We start from the raw sequence: 23,883 nt of genomic DNA on the forward strand, positions 1-23,883 counted from the left end.
TGTCTGCTTGCAAGGCAGGCATTTATGCCGCTGAGCTAAATCCCCAGCCCCCTTGTCTTATATTTTTCTATCATAACTTCATCTTGTCCAGTTCTGGTGCTAATTTCTTATGGCCAAGGGATGGATGATATCTTCCTGACCAGAGATCATGCCTTTTGGGGACTCGGAAGGCGTTCTACAACAGTTCTAGCTGATGCAGCCAAACCAGGACTGGACCTGACCTTGTGCCCAGACTTCACCCAGGGCCCAGAGGCACTGAGTGCATGGGTAGGGAAGGGCGTGACCACTTAGCCCAAGAGGGAGCTTCTGGGAAGTCCGAGCCCCAGACCCATGCTCAGCCTCCCAGCGTTACTGTACAGAAATCAGCCAGGTTCTTTCAGAACTAAGCCTGGGTCTCTCTTCCTCAAAGGGCAGGCCAAGAAAGCTGTGCACACATGATCCAATAACGCAAACAACGCCCTTTGCCCACTCTGAGCACACTCTCCCTGGGAAAGTCACACCCTCCCTGTGAGCCTTCAGAAGCACAGCTGAACAACTTGCCTCCCAAGTAACCTGCAAAAACAGCTGCTGCTAAAAGGAGATGGCTTTTCTCTATAGAAAAGCCCTTCATGACTGCACATGCACATACCAAAAAAAAAAAAAAAAAAAAAAAAAGGACTGTCAAAAAGGATAGCCACTGAACATTTTAAAACCCAAAGTTACATCAATGCTCATTAGCAGGCATAATTATTTTACATAGTGGGAAAGCCATTCAATATTCCAATCATTTTCAGTGGATCAAGACAGCACACACAGAGCAGAACTCCACATTTGACTGTGTGCCATGGGCTTTTATTTATATGATGGACACGAAAATATTACTCTAAAAATTAAGAGGGTTCAGTGAGACCCAGGCCACGTACTGCTCAGCATATTTTATCTTGATCAGACCTCAGTACTCATTCTTCTGGGAAAAGTAAGAGGAAAACGTCAAATCTTTTTTTTAATCTCCCTAGTGAGCCCTTCCCTAAAACAGAGAGGGACTGGGTCTGCTAAAGGCATTCCTTGGGGTAATTGATAATTTATGGTCTTGCATCAGCCCAAGTGCTAATGATAAAGTATGACATCAGCCTCTGAGTCTCAAATGGCACATGACAAAGTCCAGCCCACAGACACAAAACACCCTAGTTGTGAGAAATGCGCATGCAGCAAAGCATTTCAATGCAGACATCCTGAGGCAGGGAGCCCCCTGTGCCCAGCTGGCTGAGGACAGCCACCATGAGCCAGGCACCACAGTGCCATGCACTTACATGCTGCATGGTACCCCGCAAGGACAACTGCATAGGCACTGGGCGGGGCAACTGCATAGACACTGTAGTCTTCCCATGCCAAGTACATTGAAAGTAACCCAGTCCCCTATGTCTATCATTCAGAATGTGGCTTTCAGGGGGTGGCAATATATTTGTCAAGGAGTCTTTTACAGGACATTTTATTTTAACCTGTTTGGATGAAACAGAAGGTCCTTCTTATAAAGAATGACCACTCCCTTGGCCCCTAGATGTCCATCTGACTCTGAAAAGTAGGCCTGATGAAGACAGAGTTGAGCCTTAAAATCAATGGTCACCACAGAACACTTCACTTCTTCCAAAGCCAGGATGTGACCAAGCGAAGAAGGGCCTCCTTAGTGGTTCTCAGTGCCTTCCTGGAAGGCAAATTTGCCTTTTACATCTAGTGTCACAATGAGCCAAGATCACCACAGCACTGTGATGTCCCCAGAGTGCATGGAGCCCTGGAGGCTGGCAGGTCCCAGCAACAGCAGATCCTCACACTGTTCCATGCTGACCATCCTCTATATTGTGACCATCCTCGGGGATAATCTGCAGGACAGCTTCCCAAGTCAGAGACATGTTATTGTTCCCTTGCTGGCAGAGGAAGCACCCTGAGGTCACAGGCAGAAAAGGACACAGATGATGGCTCTAGGGGGCCATATTCACCCTCGGGACACTGGTGCAGGTTCCCCTGTCCTGTCTGGCATGTTTTCCAACCCAAAAGGGGATCTACATGGCATCAGTGAGACTTACAAACATAGTTAGGAAAGAAATGCCACTGTAATTTTCAGTGCCACCAACATATTTCATCAAGTGTGTGTATATTTTAAGAAATCACTGAAGAAAAAGAAAATATCACAGAGAAGTCAGTTTAGTAGTAGTGCTAATGGATGCGATGCACTCGGGTCACTGTGAGCACTGATTCAACACGGGCAGGTGCTTCTTTTCACTGGCATGGGAAGACAAAGCACCTTTTTATTTCCAAGATCGCTTGTGACCTCTAGTGGTCTTTCTTAGGAAAATGAAATCTATCCAGACTGCTTATTCCGTCTGAGAACTTCAGGATGGGTTGGAGCCATTTGGCTTTTAGTCCTGGGGGAATGTCATGACATTAAAACGAGGGAGGACTGAAGCCAGCTTCAGAGCACATGGGAGGCCAGGCTGAGCCTCACGGTCTGGATTCTAGAACTGGACCCCAGAGTGGCTCTCGGTGTACGATGCTCCAGGTGGGTCGTGTGGCTCACCATGTTCCCCTGCCAGGTGACCTTCCAGGCTGCAGGAAGATCTCTGGGGAAATGCTGTCACTATGGTACTGCTTTTTAAAAAAATGTCCAACAATGAAATATTCATCCTTACATGATTGTCAAAAGTCAAATTTAAGTGCGTTTCTAAGTATGAGACTATCAAATGTTTCATAAAAAGAATCACTTTAGGAAGTGAAAAATTAGCACTTAAGACACCAGTCCTGTGTTTTAAATAACTAATTTGTTCTTTCCTCTTTTTAAAATTTTACTAAGATCTTTTAAACTGACATATAATTGTATCTATTTAAGTGGTACAATGTGATAATTTGATACATGTATACAATGTATAATGATCATATCAAGGTAAATAGCATTTATATCTCATTGAACATTTATCATTGCTTTGGGATCCTCTGAATTATTCTCTTCAAGTAAAGAACTAATTCATCTTGAATGTTTCTTTAAAAAGCAATAAAATGTGCCAATATGATTAACCATTATTATCCATAAAAAATCAGTATTCCATGAATGAAAATTTTAGTTATTTTATACCAGTGTCTGACAGTACATCTTTTTTTGGCTGAGTCTTCCCACACACCCACAAGGACTTGAAAAAGATAGGTTTTCTCCAGAAAAAAACCATGCAGTTTTCAAATCTGCAGAAATCAAAAATCCTCTACCGATGATTAATTAAGCCCACAGTAGATTTTTAAAGGTGTATACAGAAGCAGCTACGCTTTATTTCAGACATAATGAAAAACACAGAAGAGTAACTTCATTAATGACTATCTAAACAGCAGATTACAGCATGATTTTCCACATGGCTAAATCAAAGAAATGGGGCAGAGGATTACAGAGTTAATTCATGGGTTCTGAGTATGTGGCGAGTTAAATGGGGGAAGGATAATTACATCCCCAAACCCTTCACTGGTTCAGTATCTTAAGAATGGTGGCCTTCAACATTAATTATCAGAACAAGTAACTACCGATGAAACAGATGTCAAAAAATAAACCTGAGGGGAGTAAGGAAGGAGTCACCTAGGAGGTTCACATCTAGGCCCGTGGGCCATTCTGACATGCCTTTATTGTCCTGCATCATTAAGGAGGACAAGAGCCACATAAGTGAATTTTCTGTCCCCACAGGCTCCAAAACTCTAATCAGAACATTTTGGGTAAAGGGCTTTTCAGTGTGTCAGACATCAACCTTTTGCACGCAAAAGCACTGGCCCCCACGATGTCAGTTTCCACCTGAACTCACTTCCATGTGCTTATCTTTTTATAAATGCCCCTTCCCCCCAAGTTCCCACTCTCTTCTCATCAGGACTGCAACCCTGCCATGATTTTCTCTGGGCTGGGCAAGCAGGACATTCAGCTGTCAGAAGCTGTATGAGCAAGATCTCAGGCTGAGTCAGCAGGTACACTGCAAGTTTCAGGAGCTCTGACCACTAAGAGGTCATAGTCCCGCTAGGTTTTTAAGCCAAAAGAAAAAAAAAAAAAAAAAGGCAGAAAGGAAGCATGGGATGTGAAGGAGGCAGGCTGTAGAGAGGGGAAAAGCAAATCAGAGCCATCAGTTGTCACACGCCACTTCCTGGAGCTATGCACAGGGCTGCATATCTTTCACCCCTGGGACCTGCGTCACGAATGGCAAGTGGGGTGTCGGTGTCAGTGAGTAAATTAACAAGACCACCACCTTACTAAAAAGTGAATGAATCATTTTCACATGGCTGCTTGTGTAGTGTACTATCAGTATCAGATTTAGATAACAACTGCTATGGTTTGTATCTTGACGCCCCCAGAGCTTCACACACTAAGAGGTGGGGGCAGCAGGAGATTGTGGAGGCTACAGCTGGCTTTGTGTTGGGAGGTAGGGCCTGGTTAGAAGTGCTGGTCATGTGGGTGTGCTCGGAAGTGTCTCTCCCTCTCTGGTTTTTCCCTTCTTTCTCTGTTTCCAGAGCACCATGAGGTGAGCAGCTCTCCTATACCAGACCCTTCCACCATGTCTTCCTGCTTTGCAGCCAGCTGGCAAAGGACTAAAAATCTAAGCCAAAGTAAATCCTCCTTCAAGCTGCAGGTATTGGGTATGTTGTCCCAGTGACAGGAAAGTGAGTGAGTTTCTATTACAATAATGTCATGCTAAAAAAAAAAAAAAAAAAAAAAAAAAAAAAAAAAAAACAATAATGTCATGCTGAATACCTATTTGAAAATATTCACACCTTAACATTCTTTGAAAAAATAATAATTCCCCAAATCTGAACTGGGTAAATGGCATAAGAATTAAGATAATAGCTTTGGAAACTGTGCCTCCTTCCTCAGTAACTAACTCTCCCAGCCCCATCCATCTCCTATGCCAGGCACAGTGGTGCACACCTATAACCTGAGCTTGTGAAGCTATAACCTTGTGAAGCTGAGGCAAGTGGATCACTACAAGTTTGAGGCTGACCTGGGCTGTGCAGTAAGTTCAAGGCAAATCTGAGCTATATAGTGAGATCCTGTCTCCAGAAAACTCCCCCCAAAAGAATGATCTATAGTGAAGACATGTTTAATTGTCCATCAGAAATCAGATTTCTAAATTAGAAATGATCTTTAAATTTAAGGATTTTATTCTTTTAAAATACATCCTATAAAATGGCAGTCAAACCTATACACGCAGATATTCAGATAAATGTCATTTGAAATACAAAATACTACTTTGGTTCAGCAGATTATTTGTTTGTTCGTTGTTTCTGTTTTTTGTTTTTTGTTTTTTTTTTTAGACAGGGTCTCATTATGCAGTTCAGGCTGGCCATGCACTCACTTTGTAGCCCAGGCTGGTCTCGAACTTGCAACAATCCTCTAGCTTCAGCCTCTCGAGTGCTGGGATTACAAGAGTATGCTACCATGCCTGGCTTAGCAGATTATTAATAACTGAAAATATCCATAATTATGGAAGACATAAAGAAAACAAACTCCACTGGCTAGAAATTGAAATTATACTTTGGTTGAATAATTTGGTAGCATCTATTTTTTCAAATCTTAGTTTTTGTCAATATCTTGGATATTTCTTACACGGAAATTCTACTTCTAAGTATCTATATTATAAGAAAAAAGCCTGATATATGTATAAGACTAAGTGCTGTATTATTTATTTTAAAAAGCTGAAAACAGCTTAAGCTTCCATAAATAAGGAATAACTAAATAAAGAACTAAATTAATTCATTAGAGTTATCAATGCCTAACTCTTGTGGTCATTAAAAGGAATACAAGGGCTGGGAATTTAACTCAGTGGCGTAAATGCCTGCCTGGCAAGTGTGAGGTCAAAAGTTTGATTCCAGGTACCAAAAAAAAAAAAAAAAAAAAAGAATTCAGCTATGATGAGCTGCTTGGTAGGTGAAAATTAGTAAGACAGAATCGCAACACTGTGTGTATTCATGTGCCTGTACATACAGAGAGAACACACATGCACACCTGCATGTGTGTATACCTCCCTGGCTATACACGTGTGCAGGCACATGCCTGTGTACAGAGACAGGACACACATAGGCTTACGAAACCTCACACAATGTACAAGCTATGTAGATAGTTGTTATACTGTATTGTTTAAGGAATATGAGAAGAAAAAACTCAGGGGCTGGGGATATAGCTCAGCGGCATAAGTGCCTGCCTTGCAAGCAGGCAGTCGTGAGTTCGATCCCTGGTACCGATAAAAACGAAAAAGACCAAAAAAAAAAAAAAAAGCTCTGCAATGTTTCTCAAATATTTTAAAGATGTTGTTGGCTGAAGCTACAGACTTGGAACTTGTGGACATCAGAGCCTATAGTCACTGTATCTATGTGGCTAGCTGCACACTCACATAGAATGGATGAGAATTCTTACTGTTTAGTTTTTAAACTTAAAAAAATAATTCACTGCCTGGTTTGGTGGGAGGCAACTATAATCCTAGCACTGAGGAGGTTGAGGCAAGAGGATTACCATAAGTTTGAGGCCAGCCAGGGCTTCAGAGTGAGTTCAAGATCAAGATTACACACTGAGAACTTGTCCCCTCACAAAAAAAAAAAAAAAAAAAAAAAATTTAAGAATATAATTCATACCCAGGCGTGGTGGCTCATGCCTGTAATCCCAGCACTTGGGAGGCTCAGACAGGAGGATCAGATTGTTGCGAGTTTGAGACCAGCCTAAACTACAAAGTGAGCTCAAGGCCAGCCTGAACTGCATAGAGACCCTGTCTCAAAAAAGACAAAACAAAACAAAACAAAAAAAAGAATACAATTCATTTTACTAATAAACCTCTCTACCAAAATAAGTAGTACATGGTGGGGGATGAAAATTAAAAAAATGAAATTAAAGTTAATTTAAATTTAAAGAAAATTTAAAAATGAAATTAGTAACTGTTAGACTACTTACAAGATCCTAAGTAATGAATTCATGCAGATTTCTCATGATAAAAAAGACTGCCTGCTTGTGAATACTTTAAAATTCTTTCAAAATGTACTTTCCTGAAGGGGAGAGGCATATTCACTTCCCCTGCACTAACAAAAGAAACTCTGTAAGCTGGGCAAAGGCTTTCAAAGGTATAAGGGAATGGATTGAAAATGTGCTTTCACTCACAAAATTCATTTCCTTCAGGAGGCCTTTGGCTTGCATGAGAATGTGTATGGTGATCAAAGGGTTTTATAAGAAGAGGATTAGAATGTTATCCTATTCTATTAATAAAAGGGAATCAAAGAAGAATCGTTTCCTAAGGGGGACCATCCAGGCAGACTATTTATACCCAATGTCACCTACTCCTTGGCCGCTGCTGGGGCTGGGGCTTGCACCGTGTGGCTGCTGAATGTAAATGCACTGCTCTGCACCAATAGCGCAGCAGAGCCAGGCTACAGCTTGCACAACGCCCAGCATTGCAGTGACTTTAAGTCCCTTTCTCTACTGTCCCCAGGCCAGGCATCTTGAGAGTGACGACTCTTCTTTCCCACCTTCATGCCTTTCATTCAGCCCATGACAGCCAGGCCTCTACAGTCCGGCTCTTTAAGGCGCAAGAAGCCTAGAGCCAGGCCCAAGCAGCCCGGGGCAGGATGCTGACTACCGAGTGGCCAAAGCTGGCATGTAGGAGCCCCAGGTTCCAGGACAGACAGAGTTTCAGGCTGTGAGGTCAGGAGCAGGAGTCACGTAGGCTGGAAGCATCCAGCAGCAGTCACCTCCCCTCTTAGCCACAGTGCACCTGAATTTCCTGTGACATGCACAGAAGCACGCATGGTATCCATTCTTCCCTAAGGAAGTTTTGGTTGCTCAAGGAGTTCGTGGATTTTATCTAATTTTTTTGAATTTACTGATGCAGAGGTGCTGGTAGAATCTCTTGCTGTACCTTTATGGCCTGGACGGTCCCCTGACAGCCCGACAGCCCCTTCTGTTCCTGATGTTGGTCATGCATCCACTTTTATTGATCAGTTTGGCACAGTCAATTTATGTCATCTGTGGCTTTTAAAACTGCCAAACCTCGTGGCCTCTTTTTGTATTGTTAGGGTTAGATTTGTAGGGTTAGATTTCCCTGCATGTCCTTCTGTTCTCAGCCTCTGACTTCTCTCCAAAGCCTCTCATGCTCCTCCTACTTTCTTCTCATTACCAACAGTTCCCCAGCCTCTCTCAGAGCTCCACCTTGATCCCTGGCTCAGTTGCTTCTCAACTCACACCACCAGACAATCTTCACTTCTCTTATCTCCCTACTCACTGGGTAAACTGACAGCTCACAACTTCGCATTTTTAACCCGGCTTTTCTCTCTATTTCTGTTTCCCACTCTCCTGTCACTTGAAATCCGTTATTTCCACTTCCAGCTGATTAAATCACCATTCCCCCTGAACTTGAAAATCCTAAATCACCAGCAATTCATTCTTATCCTTCAGCCTCTCCCTCCAGCTGGCAGCACACATACTTTCCCTCCAGTCTCTGCATCTATGCACCCCCTGGTCCTTTCCCACCTGCACCTCTAGGACCCACTGCTGCTCAGATTCCAGCCAGCATCATCTCCAGACCACACTGCTCCATGTCCCTCCTGCATGAGCTGGCGGCCACGAGAAAGCTCGGGTGGCCTTGCAAACACACAGTGCTGCCTGCTGGCTCCACGACAGAGCTGCGGCTTCTGGTTCTGCCCTGTACCCAAGAGCAGGAGGGGCAGCCACACCTGCCTGCTAATGGTCACACCATGGCCTTTTTACCACATCTTTTTCTCTTCTGTCGCCTGGTTGATTCAGCCTTCCAGACCAAATCTGGGGCTCACATCTTCTGCAAAGCCTTTTTTCTCTTCAAGGATCTTCTTCACTTAAGTATAGTAACACGTAAAAAAGTGCACACGTGGGGCCTCACAAGTGCAGTGTGATGACCTGGACAGCTCCACACACCCCCATCAAGACACAGAGTTCCCTCTCATCTCTTCCAGGCATCCACTTTCTTATTCTACAGGTACCACTGATCAGACTCTTTCTCCACAGATTACCTTCACCTGCTGTGTCTTTTACCCATGTGGGATCAATAATGCGTAGCTTTGTTTTGATGTCTGCCTTCTTTCACTCAGTATAAACTTTCTGAGATTGATCCATGTTGTTTTTGTGTAAGCAGGTAGGTCATTCTGCTGAAGGCAGGAGTGACTGGGTTGTAAATGTAAACATTTTTTCACTCACAGATAGGCATTGTCATTCTTTAAACATGAAGTGTCCTCCAGACAAAGAGCTGAATCCCCAACACAGCATCCCTAGTGGGATGACTGGATTACAAGGGCACTGACCTCATCCGTGGATTAAACCTTTGATGAGTTCATGGCTGCATGGGCATTAGGACGTAGGGCCAAGGTACAAGTGGGTCACCAGGGAAAGGGGTATCTTTTGGGGGGATCTTTCCTTGCTCTCTGCTTCTCAGCAGCCATAAAGTGAGCAGCTTTCCTCCGCCAGACTCTTCCATCATGATTGGCCTTAGAGCCTACTAACCATGGACTGAAACTTCTAAAACCATGAGCCAAAATAAACCTCTCCTTCTCCAAATTGGGCAATTATCTGTGTCAGATACTTTGTCCAAGCAACAGAAAGATAATACAGACTTGTATAAGGTTTTCTTTTGATGGAGAGAGGTTGTAACGAGGCTTTGACTCTCTGTCCATCCCTCTTCTAAAATGTAGAGCATTACAGTTTATCTCCTCCCCCACTTACAGGTCTTTGCTAAGTCCTGTTGTGTCATAAATATTCTTGTTCTTAAGCTGGGGATTTAGCTCAGTGATATAAGCGCCTGTCTAGCAAGCATGAGATCATGAGTTTGATCCCCAGTACAAAAAAAAAAAATTTGTTCGTAGACTTTTAAATTTGGTGGAAAAGGTACTAAGTGCTAGACTTTCATTAGCTTTCTGATCACCCCCATGGTCCCATGTTCAGAGGAACCTGAGCCCTACAGCAACCAGTTAGCCCAGCCAGGAATCTACATCTATCTGATACCCAATCTTAAACTCTGGACAACTGTAACACTGAATGCCTAGTAAACAGTAGGCTCTCACTTTTTTAAAATGTACATTAATAATTCTCTTTAAAAATTCATCACTCAATAAACGTGGTCATGGTTGAGCCAAGACAACAAACACACTTTATTCTTTACCCATAAGTAAGCAACCATCCTTGCAAAATGATTTCACGACACACTCTGCTCCGAAGTAGCTATTAAATTTTCTCAAGATTCTATGAGTCAGAAGCCACCATAGGTCACCTGGGCAGTGTACACTTGGAGCCTCTCACTGGGGCTGCACTCAGACGTCACCTAGTCTGATGTCCACCATGGCTCACCCCAAAAGCCAGCAGTCAATGCTGGGGCTGCTGATCCCTGAGTCCTTCAGCAATATGTAGTCATTTCAGGGCAGCCAGACCCAGCACCCAGAGCAAGCGTCCTAGGATAACCAGGAGGAAATTTCCTAGCTTTGCAAACTGCAGAGCACCTCTTCTGCCATGCTCTGCTGGCAGACGCAGTTACAGTCAGCCTGGATTCACTGGGGGTTGCACAGCCAGCCACAGCCGTGGGGAGCGTGAAGAGTGGTGCAGTCACACTCGGGAAGTCCAAGAGGTGGGGTGGGCGGGGCCATCTTTGGAAAACATGATCTGTGGTGCCACTCCTCAAGACTGCCAAGCCATGTGGGGGCACTGAAAGCAAAGACCTGTAGTTTGGGGAAATTCCCTTTGGGGGTCAGTAGCCTCCTCATTTACTATCAGGACATAGGTGGATTTTCCGGGAAAATCAGACATTTTTAAATTTGTTTTATTTCAAAGTTATGTCATTGGTGTAGGACCTAGGACTGCAAGTTCTCAGAAACCCCAAGCAGTAAATGTGCCACTTTACAGCCACACAGAACTAATACAGAACTGCCAAACAGTTCTGCAAATTATCAGCAAGGGAGACACAAAGCATCTCCAATGGATGTAATGCCTGTAAGTGTTGCCAAAACAAAGGCTAGGAAAGGTGGAGACATTACCTACACTGAGCCACATCCCATATTTTATTTCGAATCTGGAGGCAGGGCCTCACTGAGTAGCTAAGTTGCCCAGGCTGGGCTAGGACTTGAGATCTTTCTGCCTCGGCCTCACAGAGTCGGTGACTACAGTGCCTGCCACCACTTATACAGGTGATGGTCCCTTGAGGCTAGGCCACACAAGTTGCTCCTCTGACCATACCTGGCTTTGCGAATGTGCAGCTGCGGGTAGTGGCTGTGCCTGTGACACACATACACTGCAAAGTCCTCATTGAACGTCAGACATGGCACGCTCCCCACTGGATTAAAAACAGTGACGAGAGTTGAGCCTGCATCACAGGAAGAGAGCCATGTGTCATTTTACAAAGAATAACTTCAAGGCTTCAAACAAGATTCTACATGGTGGTACAGTGGTGATAACCAAGTGTGCAAGGGAACGCTCTGGATTAGGAGGCCAGCCCTCTTCCCACCCCAAGCGTCCCCATCCAGGGCTGGGGGGCGGAGCGGGCAAGGGCCTCACCTAGGCTCATGTAAGACGGCACTATAAGAAAGATGAAGTGCAGGTCCGGCACTGCCTTAAACACAGTCCTGGGGGTGGAGAGAGCGTGGTGGTGTTAATAACAAAGTTGTCTCAGCGGCCTGTGCTTCAGAGACAAATACCACCATGGAGGAGACCAGGTGTCCAGAACCCACAGGGCTCCAGAGCCAGCTTCTGGTCTCTTCTGCTCCCCATGGACTCCAAAGGGCCCCTCCCTGTCTGCCCCGAGGAGCTGAGAGATAAAGGGCATGAGCCGAGGCAGCACGGCAGATTTCTGCTGATATTAACCTCTGACCTGGCATCTGGACCATCTGGTGTGACGTTACTAAGTGACTTGAAAGCTGACCCCCGCCCTGAGGCCTTTGCAGGCTGCTGGAGGCCCCTGGCCACAACGCAGCCCTGCTGATCACCTTTGTAGGCATCCCCTGGACCCCCTGCAGCCTGTCTGGTAACAAACTCAGCTAGTGGGAGAAAAACACGGAGTGGATTCTAATAATTCTCTTATTTTTGTTTAGAAACATCACTGCTATTTAAGTGAAAGTTTTCATTTGCCCCTGAACTATAGCAAATGAAATGCCCAAATTTCATGACTAAAAATTTTCTGAATCTGTCCCACGGAGGCCTCTGAGGTGTTTGCTATCTTTGAGGCCCTGACCACTCACCGGATAATCTCTTTGCAGCAGCCCACGGAGTACTCGTTCACAGCCACAAAGAGGTGCAGGAACAGTGTGTTCAGGGGCTGAAGGGAGGAGGAGAGCGGCTGAGTCAGTGTTCGGGCCCCATCAGAGGACCATGGCAGCACCGACAGCTGCCCAGCACTGGGCAATGACAGTTTGTGTCTATGTGCTGAGACACCGGGTGGCTCTGGAGACCTGGCACCAGCTCCTTCATGGCCTCCTGTGCTCCTGGCTCAGAATTATTCAAGGGAATGGGACAGTATGAGTGCAGAGTGCCAGCCCTCCCTCCAGCCCTGGCAGATGCTTTGGCAGGGAAGCCTACAGAGTTGCTGTATGGATGAGTAGCTCCTGGGCTTGTCAGCAGGGCTGTCTGCACCCAGAGAAATGGCTATGCCTTCCCTGGGGCTCCCAGGTCAGCAGCTGCCACTCCATTCATGGACAGGAGAGGAAGACGTGCTGCTAAAACTGAAGGAAGAGAGGCAGATGCCTTGGGCAGAATCTGAAGGCTCGCTTTGTTCAACATTCCAGGAGTCAGATCAAATATTACACTTATGATCCAGAAAACCTGGAAGTTGAAACCAAAGAGTAGTAAGATTCAACCATGACTTTTGGCCTAAATATCCATGTTTTAAAAAAGCTTCATCCTGTAACTTTTGAATATCATTCCACCTGCCTAAACCATGGGTAGTCTTTCTATACAGGCGCTTATGGGTCGCTTGTGTTGATGAGCAAATCTTCTGGTCATAGAAATGCTGCACATGAGAGGTTGCTGACTGGCCAGGGAAGGACAATAGGACCATGTCTACGTCTGCATGTGTGTGTGATGTGTGAGCATGTTTCTTGTATTCTGAGCACTACTGTCCCTCAGAATGGTGGGGACTGATTCCCAGACCTCTGAAGATCTAAGTGGTGTTTGTGCACAATCTACAGGTCCTCCAATTACTGACAATCCTAATCCAACACAATATTTCCTACACAGTTGTTAGACTATGTTTGTTTAGAAAACCAATGACAAGGAAAGGCATCAGTTGTGATTTTTAAAACTACTTTACCTCTGAAAGTGGTTCAATTTGGGGACCTGAGGAGAAGAAAGAGCCTAGAGACAAAAGAAGGAGCTGTGGCTTTCCAGGTGACCTTGGGTTACTATCAACCACATACCCTGGATGGTGTGGCTTAGCTGCATTCAGAAGGAACTGTGATGACCACAGTATGGCAAGAGGAGAACCGAGATTCTCCAAAAGTCAGCAGTACAAAGCCCCAGCCCAGGTAACAGTGACAACAAGGCCAGATCCTGAAGCACCTTCTGGGTGTCAGCCCAGCAATCCCAACATAACCTTCTGGACACCTGCTTTGTGCTCTGAACCACACTGGTCTCATGAACACATGATTACAAGCTTGTTACCCAAATTCTCCCTTCAGGCAAAAATATCATAACTAAGATGGGTGTGGCAATGCACACCAGTAATCTTAGCACTCTGGGAAGCTGAAACAGGAGGGTCTAAGATGTACTCTTTACATAGCTTTAGGATAAAATCATTACTTCAGTGGTAAAGACCCCTGTAATAGAAAACACATGAACACTTAAGGCTCTGTTATGGTGTCTAGATGTCTCCCCAAAATGTCATGCAGTCATAGGTAGAGCTTTTAGAGGGGGCTGGATCTAGAGTGTATGATGCTGGGATTAAGGCTATGTGATTACTGAATTACTCTACTGACTGGTTTGGCATATTTCTAGGAATGGGTAATGGGAAATTCCTCCTAGACAGAATACAAGGGACAGGAACAGGGCTGCTATGGCTTCCCACCACTTCATGCTTGCTGCTTCTGCCTGCCAAGACCTGTTTCTCTTCTGTGATGTCCTCTGGGAGCAAGTCTGCCTCGGAGCCAGCTGATAATAGACTGAACCCTCTATAAACCATGAGTCAAATAAACCTTTCTTCTTTTAACCCTGAGTGTCAGTTATTTTATCTCAGTAACAAGGAAAGTAACCAAGACAGGCTCTGTACCAGTGCTTTCCAATACAAAAAGAACATGAGCCATAAATGAAAGCCACAAATTTAAGCCACAATCTAAAATTTTCTAGTACATACATTAAAGAAGGATAATAAGTTTAATTCTTTTTAATTTTGTATTTTGTTTAAACTAATATATTTGAATTGTCATTTTAACAAATAATCAGTACTTGACATCCATTGTATATTATATATTTATAATACATGGCAACTCAGACTAGCTATATTTCAAATCCTCAATGGCTGCTTGTGGCTGGCGGCTAATTTACTGGACAACCCAACTCCATACTAGGTAGGAAGAGCTTAAAAAGAAACAATCTTCGTAGGCCAGGAGGAGAACCAGCGCTCCTGAGATCCGGCCATGGTGAGACTTAGGCAGCTTATCCTCCTGCCCTCTTGGTAAGTGCCCCCAGTGTGGGCCAGGAGGAGAACCAGGGTTCCTGTGAGCCTACCGGCACTTGGGCTTAGAATCAAACACCCTCCCCCACCCATAGCTACTAGGAATAGATGTCTCACCACCTCTTGGAAGGATGACCATATGCAGTATAGAGAATATGAGGGATTTCCTTCAATCTTCTGTTTGAAGGCAAAGATTGTTTTCACTGTTTTGTTATGTTTCTTTTGCTCTATTCAATACTCTCAACTGCTTTTATAATATCCTGTTTTTGTTTTGTTTTGGTTTTTTTGGCTTTTTCCTTTTTACCGGTACCAGGGACACGACTGCCTGCTTGCAAGGCAGGCGCTTATGCTGCTGAGCTAAATCCCCAGCCCCTATAATGTCCTGTTTTTGGTTTGATTTCACTATACCTAATTGACTGGACAACCTATTGTGAAGATAACGAGATATACCATAGCACCTATTACTACCATCCCAGTATCCTGCTGTGAAGTTTTGTACTAATTTCACTGCATTGTCTCAATTGGCTTTGTTCTGTCTTGTTCTGTTGTATTTTTACTACTTTCAAAATAAAATTTAAAAAAGAAACAATCTTAAAAAAACAAGAAAACAAAAGGAACCAAAGTTCTAATTTATTAATTTTCAAATGGCAAAATAACCCAAATACAAATATAGAATAAACAAAACTCAGAAATTTACCTAACTCATCAACTAATGAAGCAACTAATGAGATAATAAAACAGATTCTGTACACCTAAGGAGATGGATATTTCAGGGGGTTTGAGACAGAAATGTAAGAATAGCACTATGATCTTACACATAAAATGGTTAATGTATTGCAGCCCGTCGTTAGAACCTTTGAGATTAGCACTTTGACTAGACAGGAATAAATTACTTATATATCAGGTGAATAAAGTCTGCAAGTTAGTTGCTATTCCCACAGAAATGTAAAACAGCCCTGTCAATCCAAGGTACATGCCCTGCACAGAAAGAATTCTTCTGGTCCACTTCAGAGTTTGGCATCATTTTTCTGGAAATGCCACAGCATGGCAGAGGCACAGAAGGCACAAAAACCAGAGCAAGTACCTCCTCCCTGAATTAACAGTGAACACCTGGCCCATGGTCTCATGTACATGAAGCTGTGGGTTCGGGGACCCGAGGCATGCACCCCCTTAGCATTTCCTCCTTTCTGACATTGGAGATTGGGGGCACACTGGTGAGCTCCCCTGAAGGGCAAGGGCTTTCTGTGTAACCTCAGCTCTGCAGAGGGGCAGGTCCCTGCCAGTCTATCTCAGGGAAAGCTTGGAGCTGGCACTGGGCTTCCAGGTTGGGCTCCTAGAAACCACTGCCTTTGGTCCCCTGCAGCGACATGATGTCACAGGCCCTCAGCTAAGACATCAGATGAGCCACAGTCCACAAGGGCATCTTGAAAATGACAGTATGACTCACATGGGAGGCTCCATTATCATCATCACAAGTGATCAAAGACATCAGGTGCAGTGCACAGAGAACAATGTGAGTCCTAGAAGTGTGCATGCCTTGCAACACTCCTGCCAGCCAGAGCAGGAGCAGGGCCTTGGCAGCAGCTGGCATCCCAGTGCTGTGTCCTCTGCCTCAGAGCTCTGCTCCCCTCCCCTCCTCTTCCCTCCCCACCAGTTCACTCAGGATTAACCATCATGACATTGTCACTCATGAGTTTGGACTTGTCAGTTTAGAAGTCCATACAGTAGCCTCACAAACCCAGGCCTGCACCTCTGCATGCAGGCATCTCTGTGACACCTGCCATGGGGGAACTCCTTACCGTGCAGGGGATGTCGCTGTCAAGCTCTCGGAACACTGATGGCCAGGCCTCGGGTGTGGCCACATTCCAATTGGGATAGTCCAGGAAAGTGGCCTGGGCCATGATCTCCTCTCTGTCATTGCACAGGGTGATGGCCAGGTTTGCTTTCTCGCTGCAGAAAGTTAAAAGTGCACATGTAAATTAGGATACCCCAAAGTAAGACAAGGCCAGGGCATTTCCTCCCTCCTCAGCCTCAGAGCTCAGCAGCTGCCACAGGAAGTTGATAATTTCTGAGAGACGGGAGAACAATGCTGCAGCAACTCTGAGGCCAGGACCTTCAGGACAATTGATAGGACTGACTTGGTTTTTGCAGTGCTGCAGAGATGGAACCCAGGGCTCCACACACATCAAACAAGGCCTCTGCCACTGTTAGCCCCAGTCCCTCAATTCGTATTGCAAATTACATTTCACTAAAAAGGTGTTATATTTAAATTACAAATATACTTTCCTTTGAGACTGGCTAACTATGACTGTAGTTTTCCTGCTGTTTCACATTGCCTGTACCATTGTTGGCCTACATTTGTACAGTCAGGGTGGCCAACTTCTCTTCTCAGGACCCAGCTGGTGGCCCAACACAAGACTTCCCGTGCACTAACACTGTCAGAATCCTGGGTGAACTGGGATGATCTGATCACATAAGCACAGCAGCAAAGTGCAGTGTTTCACTGTATCTTAAGCATTCTTAAGTGATTTCTCCAAACCCTGTGTCCCAAGGCTGATCACATGCAGTCTGATCATCCGAGGGTCGCCCGACCCAACTGCAGGAACCGGGACTCAGAGGGCTCCTGGCAACACTGAGGTTTCAATCAAACACAAGATGCAAAGCCAGCCTTCCTAACCCCATAGAACCATTCTGACAGCCCTGCCCTATACTGGCCTCGGGGCTCCAAGAACAGGGGTTGTGACTCAGAGCTAGTGCCCAGGTTAGGACACCACAGACTATGTGTGTACAAACTGAAGGGCAGCTTTCATTCTCTAAACTGAACAAAATCTACTGGTATCTTCCATTGCAGGAAAGAAAGATTCAAACATTCATTCAAAATCCAGAGATGGCAAGAGTTGCTTCCTTTATTGAAGGAAACAGAAAGGCAGCAAGTAATGGAGGAAGAGTGTGGGGAGATGGTAGAAAAAACAGAAGTTACATATGCTTCCATATGCTTTTTTATTGCAAAAAGTGTAACTGTCCACACAGACAAAAGCAAGAAACTATAAACAAGAAGGGAAAAAATAATTCACCTCAATAGGTACTCAATAAAACAATAAACAAACGTGAGAAAGAATCATGGCTTTTAGAAATGCCTACAAAAGCAGCTTGAAACTGAGGCTGGGTGGGGAGAGGACAGGGGTCAGCAAGAATGCAAAGCCAAAGGTGGTGGGTATGAGGGGCTGTAGTTCTTCCAGGTGCTGCAGGACATTAATGAAAATGCAAATTTACTTTTACCCCTGAAAATATGCAAATTTCAGAACTGTCTTAAGGATCTCAGTTAACATTTTTTCCACAACTCCCATCTAACATGACTTACAACACACCTGCAGATGCCCTACAGGTGGACTGGAGGTGCTGCCATGGGAAAACATCCCGGGGACAAGTGGCTGCCATGGTTGGACCCTCAGGTGAAACATGGCACTTGAGAACACAGGTCTATGGAAGCTTTTTGGAGAAAAATCCTTGGGAAGAACCCACTGCTTACGCTCTCCCTGTGCCACCTTCTGAGCACCATGAAAGGAGCCGCCTCGCCAGACAAGGGACAAGAGTGAAGGACAGCGATCATGGGAAGCTCTGTCCTCTCCCTGCCACTCAGGCCACAGGGTGACAGCCTCTGCTGATGCGTGACAAAAGGGTCACATTCAGGACCCAGACACTGGGACAGGACAGTGTGAGGGAAGTGGTGGTGGTGGGGGAGAGATGAGGAGAATCCAGATGGCTTTTGTCATCTGCATTAGATGATTTCCATATTTCAGTTATAAATTCACCAATAACTGAATTTGGGGAAAGCTGGTATGACCAGAATGTGTGTGTACACCTGTTTTCTTTTCTATCTGTCCACTTTCCTGGATTGCCCCAGCTCAGCGTGCCTCTAGCCAGTTCCCACAGCTACGAAATGGCACAGGTTCACCCTGCTCCAGGATTTCTGTGGATTCTATGCCATTCCCACACTCTAAAGGCAATGCCTACCAGCCTTCAGTTGAGCAAATCCTCCCCCTACTATTTTGCTTCTTTTATACTGTCCTGGTCTTTGCTTTCCCAGAAAAAGCCTCAGATTTTCAAGTTCAACAAATAATCTTGCTAGGATTTTCATTAGAACTGATTTCATGATATTAAAGTCACTCTTCCTATCCAAAGTGTGGTTACCTCTTGCTTTATTTAATTCTTCCTTCATATTTTTTCAGTAATTGATAATTTACCTCATAATAGGCTTGGAATTACTGCCCGTTGTACTGCTGGTATGCGTATTTTTTGGCATGAGTATAAATAGTAAAATGCTTTCCAACCATTCATTGCTAGTACTGCAAATAAAAATGCAGTTGGCTTTTGCTTAATGATTGCTTAGTAGCCAGCCACTTTAAACTGTGGTACTAATTCTAATGATTTGCTTACACATTGCTTCTATCATTCTACATCACAATTATCCGCAAATAATAAGTTTTACTTCTTCCATTTCAATCCCAATACATATTATTTTAGTTTTTATAGTACAATGGCAAGGACCTCCACGGCAATGTTTAACAGAAATCATGACAACAAACATTCTCATCCTGCTTGCTACACTAAAAAATTCTTTTAGTATTTTAGCATTATATATGGAGAAAATTAAAGATTTTTTTATAGATATCTTTAGCATGCTATGCATTCTCTTGTATTCTTGGTTAAGAGATACTACTATGAATTGTTAAGGGTTTTTTGCTTTTTGTTTGTTTTTAAAAGTTTATTGGTACAGTTAAGATATACATAATGATCACATTCATCACAGAGAATGTATTGTCCATTGTACTGCTGGTATGCATATATTTTGGCATGAGTATAAATAGTAAAATGCTAACTATTCATTGCTAGTACTGCAAATAGAAATGCAGTTGTACATAACTTGATTTCTTTTTTCTCCTTTCTCCTCCCCTCCCTTCAGCCCTCTTTCCTTCATCATTTACCCAAAGCTTTATTTGCATTTTTCTTACCCCTTCTTTCTGTTCTCCCACCTCCTCCCCTTGTTCCCCTTCTCATTTGTACATTATCTTCCCATTTCCAAATATCTACTATACATTTGCATCCTCCTTTGCACTTTTGTTTTCTTACACCAGAAAAATGACATGGTATTCACGTACATGTGTCCAGTTTATTTCAATTAAAATTTATGGTTTCAAGGTGTATCCACTTACTTAGAAATGTCTCAAGTTTACCCTCCTTTATGGCAGAGTATTACTCTATTGTATATTAAAAACATATTCTATCCATTCATTGGTTAATGGGCATTTGGACTATTTTCAAGATTTGACTATTACAAACTGTGCAGCTACAAACATGGGTGTGCATATGTTGCCATGATAACATTTTTAAATATTTCAGGAAGCAAAAAGGCAAATAGCTGGGTTGAATGGAACTTCTAGTTTTAGTTTTTTGAGGAATCACCACACTGATTACCACAGTGGTTGCACCAGTCTATACTCTCACCAACAGCAGATTTCTTTTTCTCCATGGCCCCGCCAGCATTTGTTATTGTTTGATTTCTTGATACAGCTATTCTTTCTGAAGATGGAATCTCAGAATTGCTTTAATCTGTATCTCTCAAATGGCCAGTGATGTTTTATATTTTGTCATATATTTATTGATTGTTTTTACTACTTCATCTGAGAATTGTCTATTCATTTCAGACATCCTTTTTTGGATTGGGTCTTTAAATTGGGGTTGGGGGGGGAGTCCAGGTTTTTTTTACATTGTTTATATATTCTAGATATTAGTCCTCTGTCTGAGGAGCACCTGGCAAAAACTTCCCACACTGTGGGCTGTCTCTTCACTCTGGTGGTGGTTTCTCTTGCTATACAAAAAGTTCTTTTAGTCAGATGAGACCTCAGTTGTTGTTTCTTCTGTGTGATTGGGGTTTGTTCATATAAAGTCTTTGCTTATACCAATGTCTTCAAAAGTTCTACCTACCCTATCTTCCAGCAGATATTGTGTTTGTTTTACTATTTAAGTCTTTGATCCATTTCAATTTTAGTTTAGTACATGATGAAAGTCATAGGTTTAGAGCCATGGACTTAGCTCAGTGGTGTGAGCACCTTCCTGGCAAGCACAAGGTCATGAGTTTGATTCCTGGTACAGAAAGAAATGCATAGGTCTAGTTTTAATTCCCACCATGTGGGAAGCCAGTCTTTCCAGCATAATTTATAAAGAGGCTATCTTTCTTCCAATGCAGGCATTTGATTCCGTTGTCAAAGATAAGATAGCTGATTTTGTCTGGAGTTGTTTCTGCATCTTCTGATCTGTTCCACTGATCCTCTGGTCTGTTCTTTGGGGTTTTTTGTCCATCTCACGCTATTTTTATCACAGTAGCTCGGCAGTATTAATTTCAAGTCAGGAAATGTGATGCTCCCTGCCTTACCTTTGTTGCCCAGAATTGATTTTGCTGTTCTAGGTCTCTTTTTGGTTCCAAATAAATTTTAGGACTGTTTTCTCTAATTCTGTGAGGTATGACATTAGTATTTTGATTGGAATGACATTATAACAATATACAATATATTATAGTATAACAATTTTGGAAGTATGGTCATTTTCACTGAGATCTTCCTGCCTATGAATGAAGGCTATCTTTCCATTTTCTGGTATCTTTTTTATCTTCTTTTTCAGAGCGCTGTAATTTTCAACGTAAAAATCTTTTACTTCATTAAATTGATTCTTAGGTATTTTCTTTTTTTGGATGCTGTTGTGAAAGGTATTTTTCTCTAATTTCTCTCAGTATGTTTCATTTGTGTACAAAAATGCTATAGGTTTTTGAGTGTCAACTTTATATCTTGCTACTAAATTTCATTATTAAGTCTAGAAATCTTTTGGTAGAGCTTTTGGGGTCTTCTGCTTACAGTATCATGTCATCCACAAATAATGATAATTTAACTTTTTACTTTCCTATCCTTATTTCTTTTATATTTGCTCTAATGTTTCCATAACTATGTTGAACTTTGAATAAGAGTTGTGACAGGGTACATGCTTATCTTGCTCCTAATTTTAAAGTAAAAGGTTTCAGTTTTTGCCTACATACTATGATATTGGCTGTGGGTTGGTCATAGATGACTTTTATCAGATTGAGATAAAGACTATTCCAATTTTCTGTAGGGTTTTTATTACAAATGGGTGTTGGGCTTTGTTGGACACTTTTTCTACATCCATTGAGATGATATGGTTTTATCCTTAGCCCTGTCAATATAGTATATTTACTGATTTATGTATATTGAACCTCATCTCTGGGATGAATCCTACTTGGTCATGATGTATAATCTTCTTGATTTGCTGCATACTATTAGGGAGACTGGCTTATAGTTCTCTTTTTTGATTGGATCCTTCTCTGCCTTTGTTATCAGGGTAATGCTTGCTTCTAGGAATGAATTTGGGAGTACTGCTTCCCTTTCAATTTCATTAAAAAGTTTGAGAAGTAGTGGCATTAGATCTTCTCTAAATTTCTTGTAGAATTTCCCAGTGTATCCATCAGGGCCTGGGCTTTACTTTGTTGGTAGATTTTTAATTACATCTTCAATTTAATTAACTGATATTAGTTTATTTAGAATTTTTATACCTTCTTTACTAAAATATGATAATTCATATTAATCTAGCAATCTGTCCATTTCTTCTGCATTTCCATCTTATTAGAATGTAGGTTCTCAAAGTAGGTACTAATAATCTTCAGGACCTAGGGTTTTTTGTTTGTTTTGTTTTCAGGATCTGTTGTGTGATTTCACTCTTTTCACTGCTAACTGTGTGAGTCTGAGTTTTTCCTTTTTTAAAATAAAGTTGGCTAAGGGTTTATCAATTTTATTTAATCTTTTAAAGAATCAATCCTTCTATTCATTGATTCTTTATATTGTTTTCATAGTCTCCCTGGCATTAATTTCTGCTCTGATCCCATTTCCTCCTCCATACAATCTTTGGGCTTGACTTGCTCTTCTTTTTCTAGGAGCTTGAGGTTCAACATTAGGTCATGTATTTTCTTAAGACAGTGTTAAGTCTGTGTCCAGATGTCCTCACGCCCAGAGCCTCACATGGTCATGGATGTGGCTTAGCAGAGATGGCTGGATCTAGTGTGTAGTTACTAACTTAGCCATTGATTGATTTGGCATAGTTCTGGGTGTGGATAACAGAAAGACCCACACCCATCCTCCATACTGCTCACTATTACATAGTTTATATTTTCATTTTTGACATAGTAAATAGTTATCTTCTATTGTCTGCCTTAGTCTGCCCAAAGGACATGTAGCTTGAATAGAATATAAGAGACAGAAAGGTTGCTGCCACTGTTTGCTGCTTCTCTGCTACTTTCTGCTTTGGTATCCTTTTCCTGCCACGAACTGCTTCTCCTCCACGATGCCCCTCTGCCATGCCACCCTGTCTTGGAGTCAGCCAACTATAGATTGAAACCTCTACAAACTGTGAGCTACATAAATCTCCTATTCTTTAACTTTGAGTGTCGGGTATTTGTCTCATCAATAAGAAAGTCACTAAGACAGATAATGTTGGCAAAGCACAGAGCCTCATGTAAGACACACTCCTCAAATCTGGTGGCTAACATTACTAACCTGTTCCAAGTGACTACACTGGTGAGTGGGGCCACTGAGACCCAATCCAAGGTCTATGAGAAGCCTTTGCAATCTGCACATAGTTACAAGACACAGACTTGTGTTCCCAGGTATTTCATGTCACATGTTTTTAGGGTACAGCAGGTAGCTCGCCTTCTCATTAAGGCCCACAAGGAGGGAGTAGGAACTCTTCCCACGGGGTGACAACACTGATGAACATACTTGGATGTACTTAGCTAAGTACTTACAGAAGATAGATGATATTAAGCCTTCCAAAAAGCTTCTGGGTAAATTTTCTAATGAGTTTTTGGATACAATAAATATCCTGTGATTCTGTTCTTCGGCAGTGAACCACTTCTGCCTTTCCTCTGGGAGAAGTGAGTATGGACATTTTGTCTCCTGTCCCCAAAAGAGAGAAAAAAAGTCTACATTAATCTGAGACGACAAGTTGTTCAGTTACAGACTCACAAAACTGGACATTAGCTCAATTTTTGCATGGTCAGAGAGAATGTGGTGGGCAAGTAGTGGCTCTTGGGAGTGTCTGTGTCCCCTGGGAGTGTCCCCTGGGAGGTCCGTGTTGATAGTTTCCACAAGCCAGCTATAGTAATTCTCCATTGGACAGC

General features: G+C 43.0%; 1 protein-coding gene across 4 annotated transcripts in view; it reads right to left on the reverse strand.

Moving 5' to 3' along the window:
* Positions 1–23,883, reverse strand: part of Cfap61 (cilia and flagella associated protein 61) — a 262,922-nt gene that overhangs the window by 236,687 nt on the left and 2,352 nt on the right. For 2 of the 4 annotated variants that reach the window (XM_063248628.1, XM_013159755.3), the window contains exons 2-6: positions 23,509–23,659; positions 16,445–16,595; positions 12,220–12,296; positions 11,540–11,607; positions 11,222–11,348 (exon numbers count right to left, since the gene is read on the reverse strand). In XM_063248628.1, the coding sequence (XP_063104698.1) occupies positions 11,222–11,348; positions 11,540–11,607; positions 12,220–12,296; positions 16,445–16,595; positions 23,509–23,651 (566 nt within the window). In that variant the 5' untranslated portion in view covers positions 23,652–23,659. Of the gene's footprint in view, positions 1–11,221; positions 11,349–11,539; positions 11,608–12,219; positions 12,297–16,444; positions 16,596–23,508; positions 23,660–23,883 lie in introns of those variants that run through there. The other 2 variants (XM_063248630.1, XM_063248629.1) reach the window with 2 other exon arrangements.

This window comes from Cavia porcellus, unplaced genomic scaffold (genome assembly GCF_034190915.1).
Source record: "Cavia porcellus strain 051 isolate PalLab524CR breed Dunkin Hartley unplaced genomic scaffold, mCavPor4.1 scaffold_5, whole genome shotgun sequence".
Classification (NCBI taxonomy): Eukaryota; Metazoa; Chordata; class Mammalia; order Rodentia; family Caviidae; genus Cavia; species Cavia porcellus.